This window comes from Salvia splendens, chromosome 19 (assembly GCF_004379255.2).
Source record: "Salvia splendens isolate huo1 chromosome 19, SspV2, whole genome shotgun sequence".
NCBI classification, from domain to species: domain Eukaryota; kingdom Viridiplantae; phylum Streptophyta; class Magnoliopsida; order Lamiales; family Lamiaceae; genus Salvia; species Salvia splendens.
This window is the reverse complement of record NC_056050.1, coordinates 27,118,668-27,142,901: the sequence shown is the minus strand read 5'-3', so window position 1 is coordinate 27,142,901 and position 24,234 is coordinate 27,118,668. Positions and strand designations below refer to the sequence as shown.

The following is a 24,234-nucleotide window of genomic DNA, read 5'->3' as shown; positions in this document are numbered from 1 at the left end:
TGAACTGTTGTGTTGGTTCCGATTCAACCATTAACTTTAACTCAGAGCATTTCTAATGGTAATAGGCCAGCCATAGACTAATCACAAACTCTTTCTGTCACATCATCAACACTAAAAACTTCTTCTGCTACATCATCAGGACAAACAACTGGACAGACAATAGGTTAGTCACAATAAATAAAATTATAAAAAACAAATAATTAACAATCACACAAAATACGGAATTAAATTTACGACACAAATACGGAAAAATTCAATAATAATATTTAAATTAAAAAAAATACATTAATTAAAAAAAATCTAACGACGTGCAGTCATCCGCGCCCACAACTCTTCAATTAAATCATTTTGGAGTCGAATATGAGCATCCACTTGGTGCATGTCGGCATGTCCTTGAGGCGGCCGACTTCATCGTGAGGTACCCCTTTGTATCAACCGGTTTATCTAACGGGATGATAGGCCTTGAGAGCCTATCGAGCAGCGAGCACCTGTTGGAAACGAGCAAGAATAATGAAACAACACCCAAGCCGCGCTAGGGTTTGTGAGAAAATAGGGTTTTCGAGAAGAAGGCCTTTTTATTGCTTAATTCTCGAGATAATGACTCTCTAATGGATCCTATTATTTATAGGATCGCAACCCTGCTTGATTCGACTCTACGATTCGGGAAAGAATCAAGAAGAAAACCCGAAAAGATTTATCAAAATCTACCCTAATTAAACCACGTTCAAAAGGAAATAAAATCAAAAGAGTATATGCTTAAAGTTCCATCTCTATCTCTAATATGGCATGTAATCTTTGAAACGGGCCGGTCTTGACGTCACACGTTTGGGCCGGTCGTTCCTTCCGCGGGTTGTACTCGCTGCACGTCCCCTTGGCTTGCTCGGAGCTATCTCCTTCTCACGTTCCCCGTCGTCCACGTCATGGTTCGGTTGGTCGTCGACGGCTCGTGGCGGCGACCTCTCCAGGTCCCTATCAACTCCCCCCTGGATATGATCGGCCTTGGCCTCAAGGGTGAGAGACGGAAAATGCTTTAACAACTCCAACGCAGGCTCCCATGAGGGATTGCATGGATCACTCGCCCAATGGGTCAGCCATTGGCGTTGCGGTAAGCCGTCCTGCAGTGCGACCCGTTCACCCGTGGCGCGCACCGGCGTATCAAGAGGATGACCATTCCGAAAGGCGGTAGGCAGTTGATTGGAAGCAACCTCGGAAAGTGGGGGAACGAAGGGCTTCAATAGAGATACATGAAAGACGGCATGTATGCGGCTACCCAGCGGCAGTTGTAACCGATAAGCGACGGCACCTATACGTTCCAAGACGACGTAAGGACCATAATACCGGCGACTGAGCTTGGCGGACAAGGGACGTCCCACGGAAACTTGTCGATGCGGCTGTAAACGGAGTAAAACCTGATCACCGACTTTGAATTCCATGTCTTTCCTATGCTTGTTTGCTTGACTCACCATTCGGACTTGTGCAGCAGCTAAGTTCTTCTTTAATATCTGTAACACAGCAGTTCGCTCCCCCAATGAATCAGCGACGGCGGTATTCCGAGGTGGGCCCGTCGGTGTACAAAAAATGTTCGGGGGATCCCGGCCATACAAAGCCTTGAATGGCGACATCCCGATGCTGGCGTTGTAGCTGCAATTCATTGCTAATTCCGCCCAAGGGAGAAACTCAAACCACCGCTTCGGTTGATGGAAAGTGAAAGCTCGCAGATATTGTTCGAGGGATCGATTAGTGACCTCCGACTGCCCATCGGTTTGGGGGTGATAAGCCGTAGTAAAATGAAGCTTTGTACCACTCATAGTAAGCAGCTCCATCCAAAACTCGCTCAAGAAGATGGAGTCACGATCAGATAAAAGCTTTTCTGGAAACCCATGCAATTTGACAACTGTATTGATAAATAATTTTGCCACTTTAGGAGCATCAAAAGCCGTAGGCAAAGCACCAAAATGTGCATACTTCGACAAACGATCTACCACGACCATAACGGCGGTGTATCCATGCGATGGCGGAAGACCAACAATGAAGTCCATAGATGCAGCGGACCAAACCGAATCTGGTATAGGTAAAGGTTGAATCAGGCCCGATGGTCTGTCTGTGATGTACTTTGTCGCTTGGCAGACCGAACATGCAGCCACATAACGGCGTACATCAACGCGCATTCCCAACCAATAGAACGAAGAAGCGACGCGGGCGAAAGTCCTCTTCTCGCCGGGGTGACCGGCGGCCTTCGAATCATGAGATTCCCACAAGATGTCGAGTCGGACGGAGGAGTCTCTGCTTAGATATAAGCGATGCTTGAAGTATAGCAAGCCATCGTGGGCCGAGATGTGTGCCGGCGCCGTTCCTGCCGTGACCGCCGCGTGGAGTTCTAGCAAGGCGGGCAGAACTTGGTTGTCTTGCCTTATGCGAACCATCAATTCCGGAATAGGGTGGGAGAGCAAGACAAATAAAGTCCGCTCCTCCAATTCATCATGTTCGCGTCGTGAAAGGGCGTCGGCGACGCGGTTCGAAGCGCCGGACTTATACTCAATCTTGAAATTAAAACCCATTAACTTCCGCAGATAGAATTGTTGATCGCTACGGATAATGAACTCACGTCCAAGTAGATATTGGCGCCACTTATGCACCGCTTCAACAATCGCATATAATTCTTTGTGGTAAGTGGAAGCCATACGCCGTCGTGGGCCTATCTTCTTGCTAAAATATGCCAAAGGGTGGCCATTTTGTAACAACACCGCACCGATGCCGAAGTCGGATGCGTCCGTCTCAATGGTAAAGGGAACCTCAAAGTTAGGCAGGCGTAGAACCGGAGCAGCGACCATGGCGGCTTTAAGGGCATCGAAGCTTGCCGTCGCGTCTGGTGTCCATGCAAAAGCCTCTTTTTTCAATAGATCCGTCAGCGGGGCAGCAATAATAGAGTAGTCCTTTACAAAACGACGGTAGTAGCCCGTCAGTCCCAAAAATCCGCGTAGCTGCTTCACTGCAGTAGGGGTCGGCCAAGAAGACATCGCCTCAATCTTCGTCGGGTCTGCCCGAAGTTCCCCCGCCGATATAATATGTCCCAGGTAGTCTATAGTGTCAACTCCAAAGGAACATTTGGACGGCTTTATATAGAAGCAATTCGAGGCTAAGATGGATAAAACCTGTTCCAAGTGAGCCGCATGATCTGCCATAGAAGCACTATATACCAAGATGTCATCGAAAAACACAATAACAAATTTGCGCAGATGAGGTCTAAAAATACTGTTCATAGCAGCCTGAAATGTAGAGGGTGCGTTTGTCAAACCGAAGGGCATCACCAAGAACTCATAATGACCGTCATGCGTCCGAAAGGCTGTCTTGTGGATGTCCGCAGTGTGCATCCGAATCTGATGGTACCCTGAACGGAGGTCGAGCTTTGAGAATATCCGGGCTTGGCTTAGTTCATCAAATAGCTCATCCGCTGTTGGAATAGGGAAGTGATCCGGCGTAGTTGCTGCATTCAAAGCACGATAATCAACACAAAAACGGAATGTACCATCCTTTTTCCTTACTAATAAGACGGGCGAAGAAAAAGGACTAGTGTTGTGCTGAACGACCCCCTGCGCTAGCATCTCCTTGACCTGGCGCTCGATCTCCGTTTTTTGAAAATACGGGTATCGATACGGCTTCACATTAATTGGCCGTGTTCCCTCTGGGAGGTGTATCTTATGGTCCCATTGACGCGGAGGCGGTAGTGAAGTAGGGACGGAGAAAATGGAATCAAAAGATTCCAACACCCTGTTGATGACGGGGTCCGTGGCTGGTGCGTTGGCTAGTGGTTCATGCAGTGTGGTTGTTGGCCCTGTTGCAACTAGCTCGAAGATTTCACAATCCGGTTCCTGACCCACCAATGCAAATAGATTGTTATAGGAGATCTGTCGAGGATTGGCCCCGTCGCCCCGCAGAAAGACTGCGTGATCTGCCCAGTTAAACCTCATCGTCAAATCGCGATAATTTTTGGTGACGTCTCCTAGTTCTTGCAGCCATTGCACACCCAAAATAACGTCCGGACCCTTCACCTGCAGTATAAATAGATCTATATCGAATTGATTCCCCTGAAGAGATATATGAGTTTGCAAACAGGCATACGAGCAACGCAACGACTCGCCGTTGCCAACAAAAACACGGAATGGGCTTATAGGATGAACAGGAAGACTTAGCTTTTCTGCAACGGTGGGCTGGATGAAATTGTGGGTACTGCCACCGTCTATCAGTACAGACACCTCGTATCCATTAATGCGGCCCATCAAGTGGATAGCACGTGGCTTAATCTGAGGCCCGATGACATGAATACTCGAGACATCCCCGGTAATGACCATATTTTCGCCCTCGTCTCCTGTATCTGGCTCTTCCGGAAACGGTGCATCCTCCTCGTCGTCTTCTCCCATCAATGCATAAAACTTTTTGCTAGAGACGTGCTCCCGAGTGTATTTCTCCGGGCACCAATAACACAGCCCCCGACGGGCTCGGTCCGCCCGCTCGGCTGCAGAGACCTTGACGATGGGGACGCCCGGCTTTAGTTGTGGAGGCGGCGGGCGTTGCTGCTGGACGACCAGGGCTGGAGCGGCGGGTCTGGAGCGGTTCTCCTGACCGGACCAGGTCGACCGAGGCTGGGAGATGCGGGGAGTCGTAATATTCTGGCATGCCGCCAATTGTTGGGCCAGAGCAAAAGTCTCGTTGAGCGACAGAGGTCGGCGCGTCAACAACTCCTGTTTGACGGAATCCTGGAGGCCAGCGATGAAGAGAGACGTGAGGGTCTCTTCGCCGACGTTCGAAACCTTCTGCATAATGTTCTCGAACTCGGTTTGGTATGCGTCCACAGTCGTGGTTTGACGGAGTGTGGCCAAGCGACCCACATAATCAACATAAAGGTCCGGGTCGAATCGATGCTTGATGGCCATCAAAAAATCATCCCAACTTTTGCCTTGACAATTATCCTCCCAATAAGTTAGCCAACTAGATGCCGGGTGGTCGAACAAATACGAAGATAGATATATACGATCCGCCAATGGAGTAAAATGGTGATTAAAGTAACGTTGGATCTTGCGAATCCAATCCGTTGCGTTGTCGCCGTTAAATCGGGGTGGCTCTGGTTTGATTTTGGGCGGGGGTTCAGCCTCGACGCCGGACGGAGGAACGACGACGGATTTGGGGAGCGCCCAACGCCTTGTAGGCGCTGATCTGGGATCGAGCAGTTCCTTCGGTGTGCGTTGTGACGCGGTGATGAGAAACGCCAAACTCTCCTCGATTTTCCGAGTTTGGGCGTCTTGCTTGTGCATGTATACCTCAAGATCGAATTGGATCTGTGACAGCTTCTTGTCTTGGCCAGCATACCGTGAGCGCATGTCGAAGAGTTCCTCCGTGAGTTCCGCGTTATTCAGCGGCGGCCCCGGCGGCGGTGGTGGAGGCCGGCCTGTTGTGGGGTCGATAGTCGCCATGGAGTCGATTAAGGGGGAAAGGATGAGAGCTCAATGAAGGCACCAGATGATAGGCCTTGAGAGCCTATCGAGCAGCGAGCACCTGTTGGAAACGAGCAAGAATAATGAAACAACACCCAAGCCGCGCTAGGGTTTGTGAGAAAATAGGGTTTTCGAGAAGAAGGCCTTTTTATTGCTTAATTCTCGAGATAATGACTCTCTAATGGATCCTATTATTTATAGGATCGCAACCCTGCTTGATTCGACTCTACGATTCGGGAAAGAATCAAGAAGAAAACCCGAAAAGATTTATCAAAATCTACCCTAATTAAACCACGTTCAAAAGGAAATAAAATCAAAAGAGTATATGCTTAAAGTTCCATCTCTATCTCTAATATGGCATGTAATCTTTGAAACGGGCCGGTCTTGACGTCACACGTTTGGGCCGGTCGTTCCTTCCGCGGGTTGTACTCGCTGCACGTCCCCTTGGCTTGCTCGGAGCTATCTCCTTCTCACGTTCCCCGTCGTCCACGTCATGGTTCGGTTGGTCGTCGACGGCTCGTGGCGGCGACCTCTCCAGGTCCCTATCACGGGACGTATAGGCCTCCAACTCTTCGTTCATTTGCCGTTCGTACTCCTCAGCATCACCACCACTACTACCACCCGCGTTACTCATTTCACGTTGTTGCTCTTGTACAGAAATTAAGATGGATAGAAAACTCGTTAAAACAAGTGGTGCGAATGAAAATGACGTTCAAATCGCGTATATATAGTGTTTCAAAAAATAAAAAAAATTGAGCTGGCCGATCGCTCGCCGATCAAGAGCCTGCGATGACGACCAGCCGACCGGTGAGCGGATCGGCCAGCGCCCGAAAATCGGCGTCGGATCGCCGATTTTTTCGCCGAAATGGCGCTCGCCGGTTCCAATGGTTCGGCGAGCAGACCGGCCAGCGTCGAGAATCGACTAGCCTGTCCGCTCGCCGCCATCAGAGATGCTCTCAAGGGTGAATCAGTACTCGTATACGGATTCAACCCTTGAGAAATAGTTTCAGTTTCAATATCAGAACCACCTAATCTGTTCCCGGTCGAACCGGGAGTTCCGATTCAGCTAAATCTATACCCAAAAAGGAAACTTGTTAATTTGAAATCAAATCGCTGCACAGAGTGTCAAAGGGCAGCGAAAGAGGAAAGCGATGACGGAAGTTTCAGCTGTCGTCAAACCGAAGCCGCGACCAATCATCCGCATCGGCCTCTTTCTCATTTCTCACAGTCTTTTCGTCAGGTATCTTCTCTGCAGATTTCGAGAATCATCTTAGGATTAATTTGAAACTTAAAACTGATCTGCAATCGAAATTTTCAGTATCGTATGCTGCATAGCTGGAGTTCTAGCGCTTCTGCTTTTGCCTGTTCTCGCGAAGAACACTTACATCTCGGAGAATGCTTTGATGCCTGGTAGGTTTTACCACGATTTTTGTTTTATAATGTGGTCATTTGTGGAATAATTTGATGAGCTGTTGCTTGTGAAAAATTTGTAGCGGATACACGGCTTACTTGCTGTGGATTTGTTTGTGATCTGTACTGAAATCACTTGTTTGTACGATTGTGTATATATTTTCTACTGGATTTGTGTTACCTCTAATCCTCTGTTGAATTTGAGTGTTGATCCTTAGCTATATGAGAGAATACATTCAATTTGTTGAAATCAAGGTTTTTGAGTTTTCGTTGGTAGGTGTGGTTTATGTTATATACTTTGCTTGAGTTTTATGTTTGAACTTGTGCAAATTTTTGCTAGTTTGCAATTGGAAACTATCGATAGTTACATCAAATAAGACCCGGTCTATTACATTCATTTTTATAACTGATGATATTGTTCCTCCCTTTTTTTGCTCTGTCGATTCGTAGGTTCTGCAAGTGCTATGCTCTCTACTGATGATGCTTCAGATGGGCATGTGTTTGTAAACAAGATAATGAGTATAAGTTCAATGTCTATCAACAGCGGCATGTAGGCATTTTCTTTCAAGGCTGTCTCTGTGCAGATGCTTCAGTGTTATATACTTACTTATTTGTCTAATATGCTTTTACTGTATAATTTCTCTGTTTGAATATATTACAAAAGTGTGTGCTTATTATGCATTCAATTGCCATGCTATGCCATCCTAGTTGAATTGCCAACACCACTGTCACATGCCTTCCCCCCTCTTGTGACATCGAATATGCTCACCATGTCATCACTTCCTCAAGTATTGCTCCTCTATGGCACCTATACCTTCACCCTCTCCAAATAGCATTACTTGTTTTTTAGATAGTTAGGAATAGAGCGATGGCGGTAGCATTGGTTCATTATGGTGGTTAGGAACTTAGGTGGTCTATATATGATGGCAAAAACTTTAATAGGGAAAAAAATCGGCTTGTACACAATTGAATTCTGAATGTAGTTCGTGTCTGCAATAAATCATCAAGGCTTCAGAAATCATAACTAGATTCTCCTTTGATTGGCATTTGAGGACTGATGCATTCCTCAACATGTAAAACTATATTGAGATACACTAATGGAGAGGCCGATTTTTTGTGTAGTTTGCATCACAAGGTTCTGTATGTTTAACGACAGAAAATATCTGCATAATATAATTGAACGATATTTGGTCTTGTCTGGAGCATATATGCTAGTTGAAAAAGTATATTGTTGTTGCCTTCAACAATTTGTTGGGCTAACTCCTCCTGCATTTGTAAGTTTGGGCTCTTGAAATTTGTCCACTTCTTTATTTATGCCTTGTAAATTTGCATGCAGTGAAATTCCAGAGATGATAGCAAAGCACATAATTGAATCAGGTGGTGAAGTTAATTATCACAAGTTCCAGCCACTATCTGATAGTTTTCACCCCCTGCAGTTCTTTGTGGGCCCTGATGCTGGTATGGTCCAAGATAACTACAGTTCTACATCTTATGGGGTTAATACGGTTGGAATAGTAAGAGCTCCACGTGGCGATGGGAAGGAAGCTATTATTATTGTAACACCTTATAATTCTGTCAAGCCCACTACGAGCGAAGCATTATCTCTTGGTGTTGCATACTCAGTTTTCACTCTTCTTTCTCGAGTTAGTTGGCTTGCTAAAGATATTATATGGCTTGCTGCTGATTCAAGACACGGGGAACATGCTGCAGTTGCTGCATGGCTGAGAGATTATTATACTCTATCAAGTGGCGACTTGGAGCATGAAGTGACTTCTGTAAAGAGAGATGGGGTTTCTAATGGATTTCGACGTGCTGGCACAATGGCAGCTGCACTTGTCATTAAAGTTGCTGATAGCAGCACGGGATTTGAGAAGGATGGTCTCAAGATATATGCTGAAGCTTCTAATGGGCAGATGCCAAATCTGGACCTCATCAATATTGTCAATTATTTGGCTGTGCATGGACAAGGATTGCAAGTGAGGGTGGAGAAAATTTGGTCGCTGCTTGATTCATGGTGGCTGTACAGCCTTGGTGAACTACAGGAATTGATCGGCAAGGTTGCTAAAAGCTTAAACCCTGGATGGAAATTTGGCATCCCTGCTTCCGACTATGTTGAAGGCTGCACAACTCTTGCCAGTTCCCTTTACAATCAGGTAGTTGCTTTAGTTTCATGGATACCGGATACCATTACAATTTACATGAAGTACGATTTGTTAACCACTCTTCTATATTCTCATCGGAAACAGTTCTTACAAATGGACTTTGAGGATTAATTTCTATGTTTTAACTCTCACAACTTCCTTTTATATCAGGCTTTAGGTATTCCAACCGGTCCACATGGAGCCTTCCGTGATTATCAAGTCGATGCTATTACTTTGGAATTCTCACCAAGGTTCTCGTCAAGTCAGAGGGTTCTTTTCCTTTTGCATGTTGGCAGGTCAGCGCGTGCTCCTCCGTCCCCAAATATTGTAGAACCAAGAAATGCTAGTGATTCATCAGCCTGACGCTAATGCTCTTTTCCAATTTCTTGTGCTATTTGCTGTATTTATTTCTCATAAACGTTTATTCATTTATTTGTAAATTTTGTTCCTCCACTGAGGCGAGTTCACCTTCTTTACAGGTTGGTTGAAGGAGTCATAAGGTCTGTGAATAACCTTCTCGAGAAGTTTCATCAGTCCTTTTTTCTGTATCTCATGACATCTCCGAGTAGGTTCGTTTCAGTCGGGACATACATGATTGCCTTTGCATTGCTCATCGCGCCTCTTCCATTGGTTGCTGCTGCCCTCTTTTCCGATGCCAGTAAATCAAAGTCTCCTGGTGAATCAATCCCAACTTCTCCAGCATGGAACTGGCTTTACACCGCGAAAACTGTCCTCATTGTCCATTTATGGGGTGCAATTGTAACAATAATTCCTTATTTTCTCCGCCAATTTCCCGATTCCTCACCATTAATCAGCCTATTAACGTGGATCGCGTCTTCAGCAGTTTTGCTCTTCTTCACACGTGCAGCATCCAGTTCTTTACCCTTTTCTTGTGCAAGCCAACTGCAAACCAGTGAATGGACTCTCCTTAAGGCCGTGACTGTTGCTGCTGCTTTTATAGGACTCTGTCTCATGTCTGTCATAAATTACGCAACAGCAGAAATCGGAGCCCTGTTGCTGGTTCCCATGTGTTTGATGGCTGTACCCTTGAGGATTGATGCGACAGCCAAAACCGCAAAGACAGTTGCCCGTGGAGCCTGTAACGTGTTATTAGTATTCGTTGGATTCCCTCCAGCTGCATTTCTTTTGTCGAAAGGTGCATTATCCAGTTTTGACGGAGTTAGATTAGACGACTTCTGGAATTGGATCGAATCCCTCAGGGAATGGAACAGTGCTACTTACATCTACATTTGCATGGTTCATCTCCCCTGCTGGGTTCTCTGTATTCACATTTTACTACATCGTCGTTGAGCTGTCACGAACTTGTACGATCCTCCCTCGTTGTAGATATCAACACGGTAGACGTTTGTTTTGCTTCTTGTCTTACTTGGTTGGATACTTTGTTTAGTAGCTTTGGCAGTTGTAGCAGCAAAGGGAGTTGCTCTTTTTTCTAACATTCAGACAAGGGAACAGATGGAAGCACAAGTCCACGTTGCTTGTTTTTTCAACTTGTCTCTATATATATATATATATATAGGTTCATGTTCAAATACTAACTATTTAGTGAAATAACTAATACCATCTTGATGGCCGTTTGATATGGGTGATCTCATGGCCTTAAATTGATACAAACTAATAATTACTAAATATTTAAAATTAAGAAAAAATCAGACAAGGATAATTATGTAAATCTATATAATTGACTGTTACTAAATCACATGATTGCCTCTTCCTTTCCATTTTAATTATGATACATGATCTGTCTCCATTAATTCACTAATATTAGAGGTCTACCTACAAATACAACTCATATTCCTACACAGAAATTTCATCACATTCATCTCTCTTCTCGTGTATTCATCTCTCTTCTCGTGCAATCACCAAGATGCACAAAACATATTACCGTTTAGCTCAAAAGGCAGAGTCCCACATCAATGATGTCAATGCACTCATAACTGGAATGGAGAGGCTTGGTCTTGAACTGTTTGGTGATGAAGGGTTAGAAGTGCCTTCTTTGGATAAGGGAAAGAGGATTGAAAATGTATTTGGTGATCCAATACCGGATGCTATCAATGTTCGCCCACCTGATACTGTGCATACCAAGGGTTCTGGAAGCCGGAAGGTGTCAAGGAAAGAAGCGGTTATCAGGCAAATGCATAAACCTCTGCGACGTTGCAAGAAATGCCGCGAACTAGTGAGGCATGATTCAAGAAACTGTGGCAAAGAGAAAGAGAAAAACAAAAGCAAGTGACAATGTTAAGGATTTTTATTTAAATTTTTCCTTGATTTTGTTGCCCCATTTTTCTATTCGACTCGTCTTTTTTATACAGTTCATTGGATATTTTTTTAGTTTATTGCTTCTTTGGATTTTTCAACAAGTACTCATATTGTTTGTTTGGTTGCCTCTATTTTCAATTATAGAGTTTAACTGCTATTTGGTCAATTGTGTTGTTCAATATACAGTTCAATGCAAAAATGTGCAAATATCTAAACTCTTTTTTGACTCGTATGTTGCATCAATGTTGTTAAATGCAAATATCAATCCAACCCAGTTCAAATTTCAAAGCAAAAATGTGCAAATATCTAACTGCTATTTTGTGTTGTTTATACATCAACATTGTTCAGTATAAACTTCATTGCAAAAATGTTCAAATATCTACACTCTTTTTTTACTTGTATGTACATCAAAATTGTTCAATGCCAAAATCAATCCAGTCTTGTGCAAATATCAATCCAACCCAGTTCAAATATCATGTCTTGTTTTATGGATCTGTAGAACTATTTTGTCGTTTCCAATAATTTTCTTGTGCACTCTGAACACCAATATTGTTCAAGATTAATTTAACTGCAAAACTATCAACATATCTATGGCTTTTTTAGTTGTTTGTAAATCAATGTTATTCACTTTAAGTATCAATTTAATTTTTTATAATTATCAATGCACTTCGAATAAAATATGACCATTGACATTATTCCCAATAAAGTATGAATTGTTGCATGGAGCATAAAAAATGACGTGCTGCTATATTAACAGTACACAATGTAGACACAAATTCCTTAAAAAAGCTACATATAATAATCATCCTGTAAAACACATCATCCGGAAAATAACAACAGAAAACATCATCTTCATAATAACAGCCAAAAACACCATCTAGAATTCAAAACAAATGATCTAGAAGATCAAACACACTGGACAACTAATATAATTAAATCAACTTTCGCTTAGGCTTCTTGCACATCAAATCTGCCTTAAACTTAACTATCTTGGTCCTCTTCTCTTTATTATCCTTGAAATATTTCTTCGCACAATCCTTAATGTCAACAGAATGGTAATTGAAGTCTGTCGTCAGCAAAGCCTTGCAGTATTTACCGCGCATATTCTGCAGATTCTTCATAGATATGTTTGCAAGCCCCATATGCCAATCCTTCACCTTTTGGCCCATATATGTTTCCATGTGCCGCATTAAGAATATAGCATCATCATCCTTGCCTCCGGTACCTTGCCACGGCATATTTATGATCCGAATTTCGCACCCTTTGATTATTTTTGCTAGCATTTTATGTTTCTTACCCTCAAGATATGAACTAAAAAAATATTGCTGCAAAAGAATAAAAGGACTTCACTGTTATACTGAATTGATGATTGATATCTATAAATATGCTACAAAATATCAATACATCAATGAATGTACATACCAGTAACTCAATGTCGTCACCATACTTGCTACGATCTTTCAATCCATTGGATGGGGGGCAGCTGTCAATTATGTCCATTTTTCCAGTCTTCAGTCCAAAACTAATAAGGTAATAATGTCGTCTGGAGTACATAGGAAAAAGCACCTAATATACAAGGGGCAGATGGATTAACTAAAGGCGATAGATATTGAAGAAAAGCTAAATAAGTATTGACTTAAAAGGTATTTACCATATCGATCACATTCCAATTGAAATGTGTGAGATTCTGGACATGAGAATCAACACTTTGGCAGAAATCATGAAATCCAGCAGTACGATCCCAATCGCGAGTATGATTCAGGAAACTGTGCAACTGCAATTAATATGTATTTCAGCAACTTTATAGATTAGTTTGGTTTTACTGTTAGCATAGTGGTTCACATACACATGGGAAAGTGGTCATGAACACCCGTGACGGTGACGACGGTGCTCGATAAAATTCCATGTTATTCAAGTATGACGACCAGGCGTCAACCACCTTCTCAAAAACATGGCTATGAGGTTTCATTGAGAGCATCTGTATCTTTGTTAGTAGGACGATGTCGTCGAAGTAAACCTCCATGTTGCTGTATACGAGCCAGTAAATTTAGTAAATCAATAAATCAACAACAAAAACTCAAATGTCAACATAAATAGAAAACTATGTCAATAGGACGAGATGTAAATGTAAATGCGAAATTATCTTACTCATTTTCTCCTTGAGTCCACACCAACCAGTAGTACATGTCTCTTTCTTCGCTACTCAGTTTTATCGTAATCGGTACAGCCCTTTCATTGTAAGGTGAGCACAAAGCTGGACCCTTACGCTTCGTAGCACGCTTCTGAACCCCTCGCACCAGCTCTTCAGATATTGGAGGCGCCTGAGTTCAAGGATTTATAATCAGAAAATAAGAACTTTAGAGAAATTAATTTTTAATATCTTTAACCTCAATTGCAATCTTGTCTGTTGTCTGGTGTCTATCTTGATATTCTGATACTTCCAAAGTTGGTCCATGTGCCTTTTCTTTCCCTTTCTCGACAATCAAAGCCTGTTGATGTTCCGAACATATAATCGAGTCTGTGTGGTCGTGCTCGAGCTGTTGAAGTTTAACAAAATAACGAAACATTGTAAACTTAACTTCTACTATGTTGTATTACCTCTCTTGCTATGTCCTGGACAATTGAATTTGTCAATTTAATTGCGTTGGCAATCTCAACACTTGTTCCCTTCTCATGACACCAAGACTCGTCCTACACGGATGTTGCCGACAACATCAACAAAATAAATATTGCATATCAATATAGTATAACACTTCAACACAGTACGAAAACGTAGACTGCTATGTGTAATACGTCCTACCAAGCTTATGTCGTCCGATTTATTCACTTTTGGTATAGTATGCACACCACCAGCCATTGTACTTGGAGTATGATTTGCAACACCTTTTGCGATGACCTCAGCACCATTGTTCCCAACAGTCATATCCGGTTCCATATTACATTCCTAAACATCATTTGTCAACACATATACGTTAAAACTTTTTTTTGCTTTTAGTAAGTCTCCTAATTATACTTACATAGTCAGCTAGGCTTGCAACAAGTAGGTGATGCTCTTCAATGTCAATGTCAGACCATCCCCCCTTAAAGATGTGAAATGTTTTCAACATCAATTCAACTTTATAATTTTTTATACGAACTAATTGCATTGATGTTGTACTGATACTGCCATGATATTAAAATTACTAACCATTGCATCTATTACCACGTCATCAGTTTTGTGTTTCTCATGAATAAGAACTTCGTTTACAGCCCCGAGGCCTCCATTGCCACCACCAACGTCAGCTCTGGCATATAAATCCTTACAATTCATCAAAAACACCATATATTAATCAATATCAACCTGAATGCTGCTTAATGTTACAAGCATTAGCAAAAGTATATTTTTAGACAGACAAACACTACACTTACTTGTGTGAACCCCATGCCCAAACTAAAACTTGGGAACTCATGTCTTTTGTCTAACAACTCCTGAGCCCCCTTCAAGAGCGCATCCAATGTCTCGGACCATTGACTACCATGACACTCTTCCTGTGACATTGATTGTGTGAGGGTGCCCACTGGATTTGTGTTTTGTTCAATTGTGGTATCAGCTATACCGAATGCCCTCCTCATCATGTCCCACATCATTTTGAAATAGTCTGAACTTCGTATTTCTACAGGAGTATCCTTCAGTACTTGCATTAGATTGATCACAGCATCAGCCACCTTAATGGTACCATTTGTCCCAGATAGGTGTGTCGTATTTCTCGGATAATCAGTTGGTTATTTTCCACTCTGTCGTTCGCTTAAACCACCGTCAACGAATTCAGCCCTAGACTTGTCTTGACGTTTGTCAAACTGTTGATCTAAATATCCCTTGCCATAAGACCCGTCCTTTTTTTCTGCTTCATGCCGCTCTTTCAAAAGACCTTCAGTCCATCCTTTGACCGTAGGATAGCAACGTGGCACAGGTCGTTGGCCATGGACAATTCGATCAACATAGCAACACTGACAAAATATAATTAAAGTATATAACATCAACACAATATGAGGTTATAATCAACACAACAGTATGCGCATGTCAACACAAGAAAATACTGAATTTAATTTGGGAGCTTACCACCAAAAAAACAATTGGACCACTAAATGTTGCTGTTTTGTGTTCTTTCCAATGTCTATGCATTTTAAGCAGAACGGAAATCATATACCCACACCAATTGACACGACGAAAATCTGTAATATCTTCGATGAAATGTAATATTTTTGGCCTAACATAGCCACACGCCGACGTCTCAATTAATGCAGACTCCAACAAAATTAGAAAAAGCTTTTTAAACCAAGCTCCACCTTCAACGTCCTTCAACATCTCCTCTGCAACCTTACTAGCTTTAACGTTTGGTCTTTTTTTACCCACTACGCCTGCTATCTTACTCATTATGGTTAGATCATCCTGCCTGCCAATCCTTTCTACTCTGACGTCACCTCGTGGAAAACCGAATGTCAATTCTACATCACTTTCATCTATGTGCAAATCAGGCCCACTACCTGGTAGCGCAATGTTGCATTTAATTGGGTCAAAATTGTTTAACAACCAATAGGCCAACTCTCTTGGTATTGCATAAACATTGTAATGTATAAGTTCTCCAAACCCCATTTCTGTAACTGCTGCTATTTGTTTTTCATTCAAACATTGTAAAATCTTCACAAAATTTCTTGTATTCCTTTTGATTAGGAGCGTTGCCCCATCATCAGTTGCATCAATCCTATTGCTTACAACGATTGCAGTTGAGGCTTTATTACGCTTTGTACCTATAATGTTTACAATGATTGACATTAACATTTATAATATCTACATAGCTAGTACGACACATCACTACAATAGAGGAGATACATCAATACAGCAGATACATCAATACAAGGGAGATATCAAACTTTCTTACATCAATACAGAGCATATATACATCAACACAGCAGATACATCAACAAAAGAGGAGATACATCAACACATCACTTAAATGAAGGCCAAAATTTCTCTTTGTTCATCAACCCATCAGATACATCACTACAACAGAGGAGATACATCACAATTACTATGGTAAGAGATCAATAGTGTCTGCTAAATGTCAAGAGAAATTTGAAATTAAATGTGCAAAGAACTCGCTTCTACAATATCTAAACAATACATTGGACAAATCAACACAACAAAACACCACACGCCCTTCATTATCACCAAAACAAGTAATAGATTCACTGGACAAACTCTATTGTTACCCAATTGTAATCGGAAAAAACAGTGAGACATTTTTGGAAAAACCCAATATCTAAACAATACATTGGTCAAATCAATACAACAAGACAACACACGACCTTCATTATCACCAAAACAAGTAATAGATTCACTGGACAAACTCCATTGATACTCAACTGTAATAGGCCAAAACAATGTGACATTTTCGGAGTTCGCATAAATGAACACCAATGGAAGCAAAGTTCTACCGAAAACACCAAATTAAGAACGAAGAACAGAAAACATAGACATTAAATCACCTCCAGATGATTCCCCAACATGTTTCGCCGCCATTCTCTTCAACCGGGACATTGTTGTTCGATGATAACTGATGCCGGAGAGAGATTGAATCTGTTTGCTTCAACACTAGGGTTCACCTGCTTCAGTAGTTGAGGGAGAGAGTGTGAATACATTCCTAGAATAAGAAGCATGATTGATCGGAAAATTAGGGGAGATGGAGCGAGAGATCATACGGAAGATCTGTTGATTTCCAGAAATCTCGTTGCCCACCTAAAATAAAAATGGACGACATTTTACAATGTGACTCAATTACCCTCTTTAGATATTTCTCCCAAACAGTATTGCCATCCATCTAACTAAATTAGAAGCACACGATTTCAAGATCATATGACATACATTTGGTAGTTGTTATTTACTTAAGGTGGTATCACACTAGTGTGACCCTATATATATATATATATATATATAGGGTCCTGTTAGGGTGAGATTATTTAGCTAAATTGAGAAATGAGATGCAATATTAGCCACTAATCCACAAGATTAACTAAATGTCAACAGCTATCACATTATGTCAACACGGGGTATAAGTGTCATTTCATTTCAATAGTCAGAATATCAAATGTCAACAACTCGTATTAAAATGTCAACAACTAAAAGATAACACTTACAATTCACATATCAATACCGAGAATATCAAATGTCAACAACTCGTATTAAAATGTCAACAACTAAAAAATAACACTTACAATTTACATTTGAATACCGAGAATATCAAATGTCAACAACTCGTATTAAAATGTCAACAACTAAAAAATAACACTTATAATTCACATTTGAATACCGAGAATATCAAATGTCAACAACTAAAAAATAACACTTACAATTCACATTTGAATACCGAGAATATCAAATGTCAACAACTCGTATTAAAATGTCAACAACTAAAAATAACACTTATAATTCACATCAATTACGAGAATATCAAATGTCAACAACTCGTATTAAAATGTCAACAACTAAAAAATAACACTTATAAGGATTCACCGAATGCTTCGATCTGATCCACACAAGCAACAACGTCACCAAATGCTTCGATCTGATCCACACAAGCAACAACGCTTTTGCGGAGCTTCAATTCCAAATCGGAGCTTCAATTCCAAATCTATTTGAATTTCTTACAATTCAATTACCATTCCCAAACGTATGATGAAATTTCTCAATTTTAAAATTACCAATTCAAATTTGTTTATCTTTAATAAACAGCAGCTTTTGTTTATAGCACAGTGCAAAACAAATTTTTCGGCAGTAGGAATTGTAATAGAAAATTGAGCTCAATTGAATCACAAATTCAGATTATGAACTGCATCTACTCATCTATTTCCAAATTCAGACGAAATCGACCAGAAATCAAAATTCATTTACCGCACAAAATTAGTCGATCGAAATTTCCTCTGCATCGCGCTAAAATGGAGATCTTCGCGCCGGCCTCCTCGAGCTGCTTCTTCGCCTCCTCCGCCTCCTCCTTCGTCACTCTTTCCTTGAATTTCTTCGGCAATCCTTCAATCAATTTCTTCGCCTCCTTCAGCGCCAGGCTCGTCAGAGCCCTAACCACCTTAATCGTCGCGATCCTTGAGTTGCTTGGCACGTCGTCGATCACCACGTCGAAGGGGGCGAAGGAGGTGGCGGAGACGCCGAGCTTTTCCTGGAGGTACTCGACGAGCTTCTGAGTGTCGGCGAGGGTGAGGTTCGAGATCTGGTCGCCGAGCTCGACGACTTTCTACGGAGCATCGACGGCGGCGAAGGGTGGAGGTGTGTGGTGCGGCGGCGGAGGGGGGAGGTTTTGAGGGGAAATTCGATGGTGTGGAGGGAATGTGGGGTGGGTGAGCGGTAATCTTAAAAAAAATATAGAATTACTATTCTGCCCTTTCACAATTAATTAATGTAAAAATATTTTCTATGTGGCAAATTCTTGACCATTCATTTAATAAAAATGAGTGGCTGAGATTGCATCTCATTTCTCAATTAGCTTAAAAACTCTCAATTGATCATGAACCTATATATATATATATATATGCGTTAAAATGATAACCATATCTATGGTGATAACCTAATAACCTATCATTTTATGGGTATATATCAAATGAGCCTTTAAATGCAAAATACAACAAAAAAACGTAGATAAATTGATCATAATATCTTTCATGTTTAAATCCATGAAATTATGCAGAAGATAATATTTGTAAGTTGGATTTGTATACCAACTAAAATATACTACCTCCGTGTATAAAAAATAGACTAGTTTTATCATTTTGGGTCGTCCACCAAAATTCGACTACTTTTTAAATATGGAAAGTTTTAAACATTTAAATAGTACTCCCTCCGTTCCAAGGAAGATGACCTCTTCCTTAGGTGGCACAAGATTTTATGCAGCTTTATTTTGTGTATTGAGTGGAGGGAGTAAAGTAAGAGAGAGAATAAAGTAGAGATAAAAGTGTTTCATTTTTTTATAATGAGTTATCTTGATTGGGACAACCGAAAAGGAAAGTGAGTCATGATGGAGGGAGTACTACTAGTATTAATAGTGTGGACCCCACCATCCACTTACACGGCTTATCAGTTACTTTATCAATTTCACATTAAAACCCGTGTCATACGCGACTATGTCGATTTTTGGTGTATGGAAATAGTAGTATTTTTTTATTTATTACTAATATCATTTTAAAATTTACATATCACATTTACTCCAACGCAACAAAACTATATGGAATTGTGCTTTGATCACAAAAACTACCTAAAGAATTTCATCACAAAAACTTTCATTTCAATCTTGAAGCAAAAAGATAAAAAGATTCATACCATACTTAATTATTTATACATCACCCTAAACTAACTAAAAACTACAGCTACCTAAATTGTTAGAGTGTGTAATAAATGAGGTGTGATAGTAAAATTTGGGACCCACCAAAATTATTTTAAATTAAACAAGGGCATAAGCAATGGAATGACAAAGAAGCCAATTAAATTGATGGCTGCCAAAATTTAAAAAGTCAATTAATGCCAAATCTGAATTCAATTATAACCGATGATTACACTAAAATTTCCAACAATTTTGGATTAATGCAACAAATCTCAAACAAAATCATAGCACAAGGAAAAGTCAACAAATCGATCGAATTAGAAACACCACCTGCAAAATTAGGGCAAAATTCTCCCCCTATTTCTTCCGGAACAACTTGCTTTTGTTGTACTTGAGTTTAATCCAATTGACGCCGACGGTTGCCCCCTCCTTCACTTTCTTCGCCGCTACCTTGGTCTTCGCATACCCCACCGCCGCCACAACCTTAGTTTTCTACCATCCGGTGGCGGTCACTTCCTTGGTCTTCACGAAACTCTCGCTGAATTTCTTTGATAGCTTCGGAGCTCCGTCGCCTCCCGCAGCGTTGCTTCCGCTCCATGAATTTCCGTTCGACGCCATCTCGAATTGGGGTTGGGGTGAGTGTAATTGAGAGAGCGGCGATTGGGAGAGGAGGAGGAGGGCGGCGATTGGGAGAGAAGGAGGAGGGCGACGATTGGGAGAGTGAGACCGTGAGTGAGGGTGAGAGAATAAGAGTGAGAGAGTGAAATTAAAGTTGGATGGGGGTGTTTTTTTAATGGCAATTGTGTAAATTAGTGAGAAGGGGGAGGGTAATTAAATTGTCTAAATATGGTAAGCGAACCGGGACTCCGATTGTCGGACGTCCCGAAATGGAAAAACGGGACTCCTATTGCCGGACGGAGGGAGTACAAATTAAGCCAACAAATCAACCTTAAAAATAAAAAGCCATCAGTTTGCGGCGCTTACGGCACGGCGGCGCATGAAAACCGACTCCAAATCCGGCGGAGTAAAAAACTCCCTCGCCACCTAGCACGCCGACGCCGGGCGCCGCTTCCTCGGCGGCGGCGGGCAGGCGGACTCCTCCGGTATCCTCGACTCACGCGCCGTCGGCGTCGTGCTCCTCCTCCGCCTCGCCGCCGCCGTCTCTGGGGTTCGTGGAAACCGGCTTCAGCGGCGCGCGGATCGCGATTCCGGCGATGACCCATTTCTTGGCATCAGATTCCTAGGTGAGTTCCAGCTTTTTGGGAAAACCCATGTCGTGGAATTGGAGGAATCGGAGATCGAATTTTGGGAGAGAAAAGGTGGGATGTTTAGGGGAAAGGGTTTGTGTGAGTTGAGAGGAATTGAAAAGGGAAAACTTTGAATGAAGAGAAGGGAAGAGAAGCGATGGCGGCAAAATGAGAGGGGAATGTTGGGTTTTTATATGAGGGGAAAAGGAGGGAAAATTGTTTATTTTTTACCTAAATATATGACGTTTTTCTTTGGGAATGCCAATTTATAATCCATATCTTATATTGAAGAGAAATAAATTTTGGTTGGTCTCATAATGTTAAAAATCGATCGAAAAATATTAGCATTATTCGACATTGTTGTACTGAGTTGTGATTTTGATTAGAATTGTGTATGTATCCAAAAAATAGACTAGTTTTTATATTTTTTGTCGTCTCCTAAAATTAGACAAAGTCTAAATAAGGAAAGTTTTAAACTACTAATAACGTAGATCCCACAATCGACTAACACTACTTGTACTACTTTTTTCCCTCTCTCTTACTTTTTCTTAACTCTCTCTTATTTTACTAATTGTACATTAAAATCCGTGTCATATAGTGTAACTTTATCGATTTTTAGGGGACGGACGGAGTATATGACAGTCAAAGTATAGGTTGTGTGGAAGAGGATTAACTAGAAAATGTAACAAAAACTAGATAATTTTATGAGCTTACAACTAACGTCAACCTATGCTAATTAAGTTGACGATGGTGCGCATCTTATTTAGCAAAACATTTTATCCTTTTAATTAATAATAAATCACGATGCTATGAGTCATTATGTTACAGACGTTCTCCGTAACGAGGCCGGATGGCTAACTTCTCGGAGAGATAAGGTGATCGAACCTTCGACGTGCTCGAAGGAAAGGCCACGATTTGCGGTTCCACGGACGTTCTCCGTTGGGCAGCAAATATGGAACGATAATATTCTTGTTGCTCAAGACAAGTTTGTAGAAAATAATATATTCATTGAGTTATTGATTGATTAAAATGATAACAAGCTCTCCTATTTATAATACTAGAATCTACTACCCTAACTTAATGAACAAGAAACAAATATCTAAACAAATATGGGAAAGATATGGTGAATAAGGGAAAACTAAATAATTAGAAGATCCTAAAAGATATGATAGATATGATCGTATCAACTCCCCCACGGTTGAAATCCACCTTGTCCTCAAGGTGGGAACCACGAAGCAATAAAGAGAGTTGAAAGCCGACTTTGGCGAGACAACTCCTCCTGGATCAAACACACACCGAACAGCTGAACGACCCCCTTCTTCACCTTTGTCAAAAATCAACAAAGGAGACCCAATGTTGTCGGCAAAATTCCATGCCAAAACGAAAAGCTTGTCCACGCTTCCAAGAATGCTCAAACATGACGTGTCATTGCGCGGAGGGATCAACCTCGCATCGGTGTCGAGCGATATTGATCGAGGATTCAGACGTGTAGCTTCCATAACATGCAAATCCCCATAGATAAAGGCAATCTCCTTCAAATGTATTGGAAAGGACGGTGCAACTGTATTTCCAACTAATGCACATAGATAAGCACCACCATTTTCACTAAAACAATTCTCAACAACATCGGGAGATGTCATTCGAGCAGCGTCGAGAGATGCGACGACCTTCTTCACTTCCTCCAAGGAATCAACCTCCTCGTCGCCATCTAACAATGTTTCTTCCTCTCCGCTGATATAGGGGCTGCACGGCGGAGAGATCATAGCTGGTGGAGGTAGTACATCTATCAATCCACTCTCTTCTCCGCTGTCGTCGTCGGGGCTGCAAGACGGGACTGTTGGGGGCAGATTCGAAGATGGGACAGCAGCTACAGCGGGCACGGGCAGTGACGCTGCTGAACGGCAGTGGCTTGTCATGCTCAAGCAAGATGACGAGCGTTGGGGTGGTGGTGGCGGGACAACACTGACAGTTAGTTGTGAGTTTCTAGATGGGTCTCGGTGGACATCAGCGTCCTCATCATATCGATCCCGCGGCCTGTCCCAGCACGTGCGGTGCCGAGGCTCGGGGCGATCGCGGTACGGCGCCCGATGAACGTTCTGCTGCGGAAGACGGTCGTCGCGCCAATGTAATGTGCGGGCAGCGCCTCGTCGACGACGGATATCCCCACCACGGTCTCGTCGTCCGTGGATGAAAGGCTGGTGGACATCGTCGTCTGCCTCCCAAGCGTCGCGCGGGGAGTGATACCCTTCGTCATCAAGTTCGTCCGAGAAATAGGGGGGATCAGGTTCGGGAACGCGCGCCGCTTCCAACTTCTCCAGCCTGAGTTCCATTCTGTCAAATCGCGCCAAGATCTTCTCCAACCCGGTGGAGAAAATCGCGGCCGTTCCTGCCACATCGTGCGGCGCAAGCTTTACTGCTCTCTCCTGCCACATCGTGCGGCCGATCAGTATTCAACCGCTAGCTTTACTGCTCTCTCCTGATCCTCTCCCTCCGAATGCAGCGCAAGCGCTGTTGAGTGTATAACCTTTTGATCAATAAATTTAGCCCAGAATCGAGCTCGAGCTCTTAGAATTGGATCCTGTGGCAGCAAGGGGTCATGGGACCAGACGTCGTGCGGATTCAGGCAAGGGGTTTCCTGTTAAGGATATTGGTGGTGAATAGGTTATTGATGAAGAAGGTGGAGGATTAGGCGTGGCTGTGATGGTGGTGCTGCGGCTTCCTTTTTTTTTTTTTTTTTTTTTTTGGAAAATATGGAGGATGAGTACGGGATGAAAGCACCAGTTGTTACAGACGTTCTCCGTAACGAGGCCGGATGGCTAACTTCTCGGAGAGATAAGGTGATCGAACCTTCGACGTGCTCGAAGGAAAGGCCACGATTTGCGGTTCCACGGACGTTCTCCGTTGGGCAGCAAATATGGAACGATAATATTCTTGTTGCTCAAGACAAGTTTGTAGAAAATAATATATTCATTGAGTTATTGATTGATTAAAATGATAACAAGCTCTCCTATTTATAATACTAGAATCTACTACCCTAACTTAATGAACAAGAAACAAATATCTAAACAAATATGGGAAAGATATGGTGAATAAGGGAAAACTAAATAATTAGAAGATCCTAAAAGATATGATAGATATGATCGTATCACATTACAATTGCAAAGTAAATTGGGAATCAAAAGGACGAAAAAGACTCATGCTTAGTTATGCACGATTAAATCAGTCGGTTCGAGTCATAATTGGATCGACCAATTTTATTTGGGACGTACCATAACCGGCCTTGACGGGCCTAACCAGAACTGGCTTA

The 24,234-nt window shown here is 42.1% G+C and overlaps 2 protein-coding genes across 6 annotated transcripts; one reads left to right on the top strand and one right to left on the bottom strand.

Moving 5' to 3' along the window:
• The first annotated feature begins 6,531 nt into the window (after positions 1 to 6,531).
• On the top strand, positions 6,532 to 10,548 carry LOC121778455 (glycosylphosphatidylinositol anchor attachment 1 protein-like). The gene is made up of 6 exons (XM_042175812.1): positions 6,532 to 6,729; positions 6,808 to 6,899; positions 7,350 to 7,449; positions 8,236 to 9,052; positions 9,212 to 9,336; positions 9,520 to 10,548. Exons 1-6 carry the CDS (start codon positions 6,641 to 6,643, stop codon positions 10,349 to 10,351), a joined length of 2,055 nt encoding a protein of 684 aa, XP_042031746.1. The 5' UTR covers positions 6,532 to 6,640; the 3' UTR covers positions 10,352 to 10,548.
• Positions 10,549 to 12,093: 1,545 nt separating this feature from the next.
• Positions 12,094 to 17,195, bottom strand: LOC121779348. Of its 5 annotated transcripts, XM_042176674.1 has the most exons (14): positions 17,057 to 17,191; positions 16,844 to 16,963; positions 15,417 to 16,105; positions 14,726 to 15,304; positions 14,505 to 14,615; positions 14,335 to 14,397; positions 14,118 to 14,261; positions 13,916 to 14,008; positions 13,705 to 13,854; positions 13,466 to 13,638; positions 13,164 to 13,344; positions 12,969 to 13,091; positions 12,740 to 12,883; positions 12,094 to 12,642 (listed from the first exon to the last, which is right to left on the bottom strand). In XM_042176674.1, exons 4-14 carry the CDS (start codon positions 14,996 to 14,998, stop codon positions 12,250 to 12,252), a joined length of 1,848 nt encoding a protein of 615 aa, XP_042032608.1. In that variant the 5' UTR covers positions 14,999 to 15,304; positions 15,417 to 16,105; positions 16,844 to 16,963; positions 17,057 to 17,191; the 3' UTR covers positions 12,094 to 12,249. The 5 variants fall into 5 exon arrangements, with proteins under 5 accessions (XP_042032608.1, XP_042032607.1, XP_042032610.1 ...); XM_042176673.1 differs by having other exon boundaries at positions 16,844 to 17,195; XM_042176676.1 differs by having other exon boundaries at positions 13,705 to 13,806; positions 16,844 to 17,190.
• Positions 17,196 to 24,234: the final 7,039 nt, after the last annotated feature.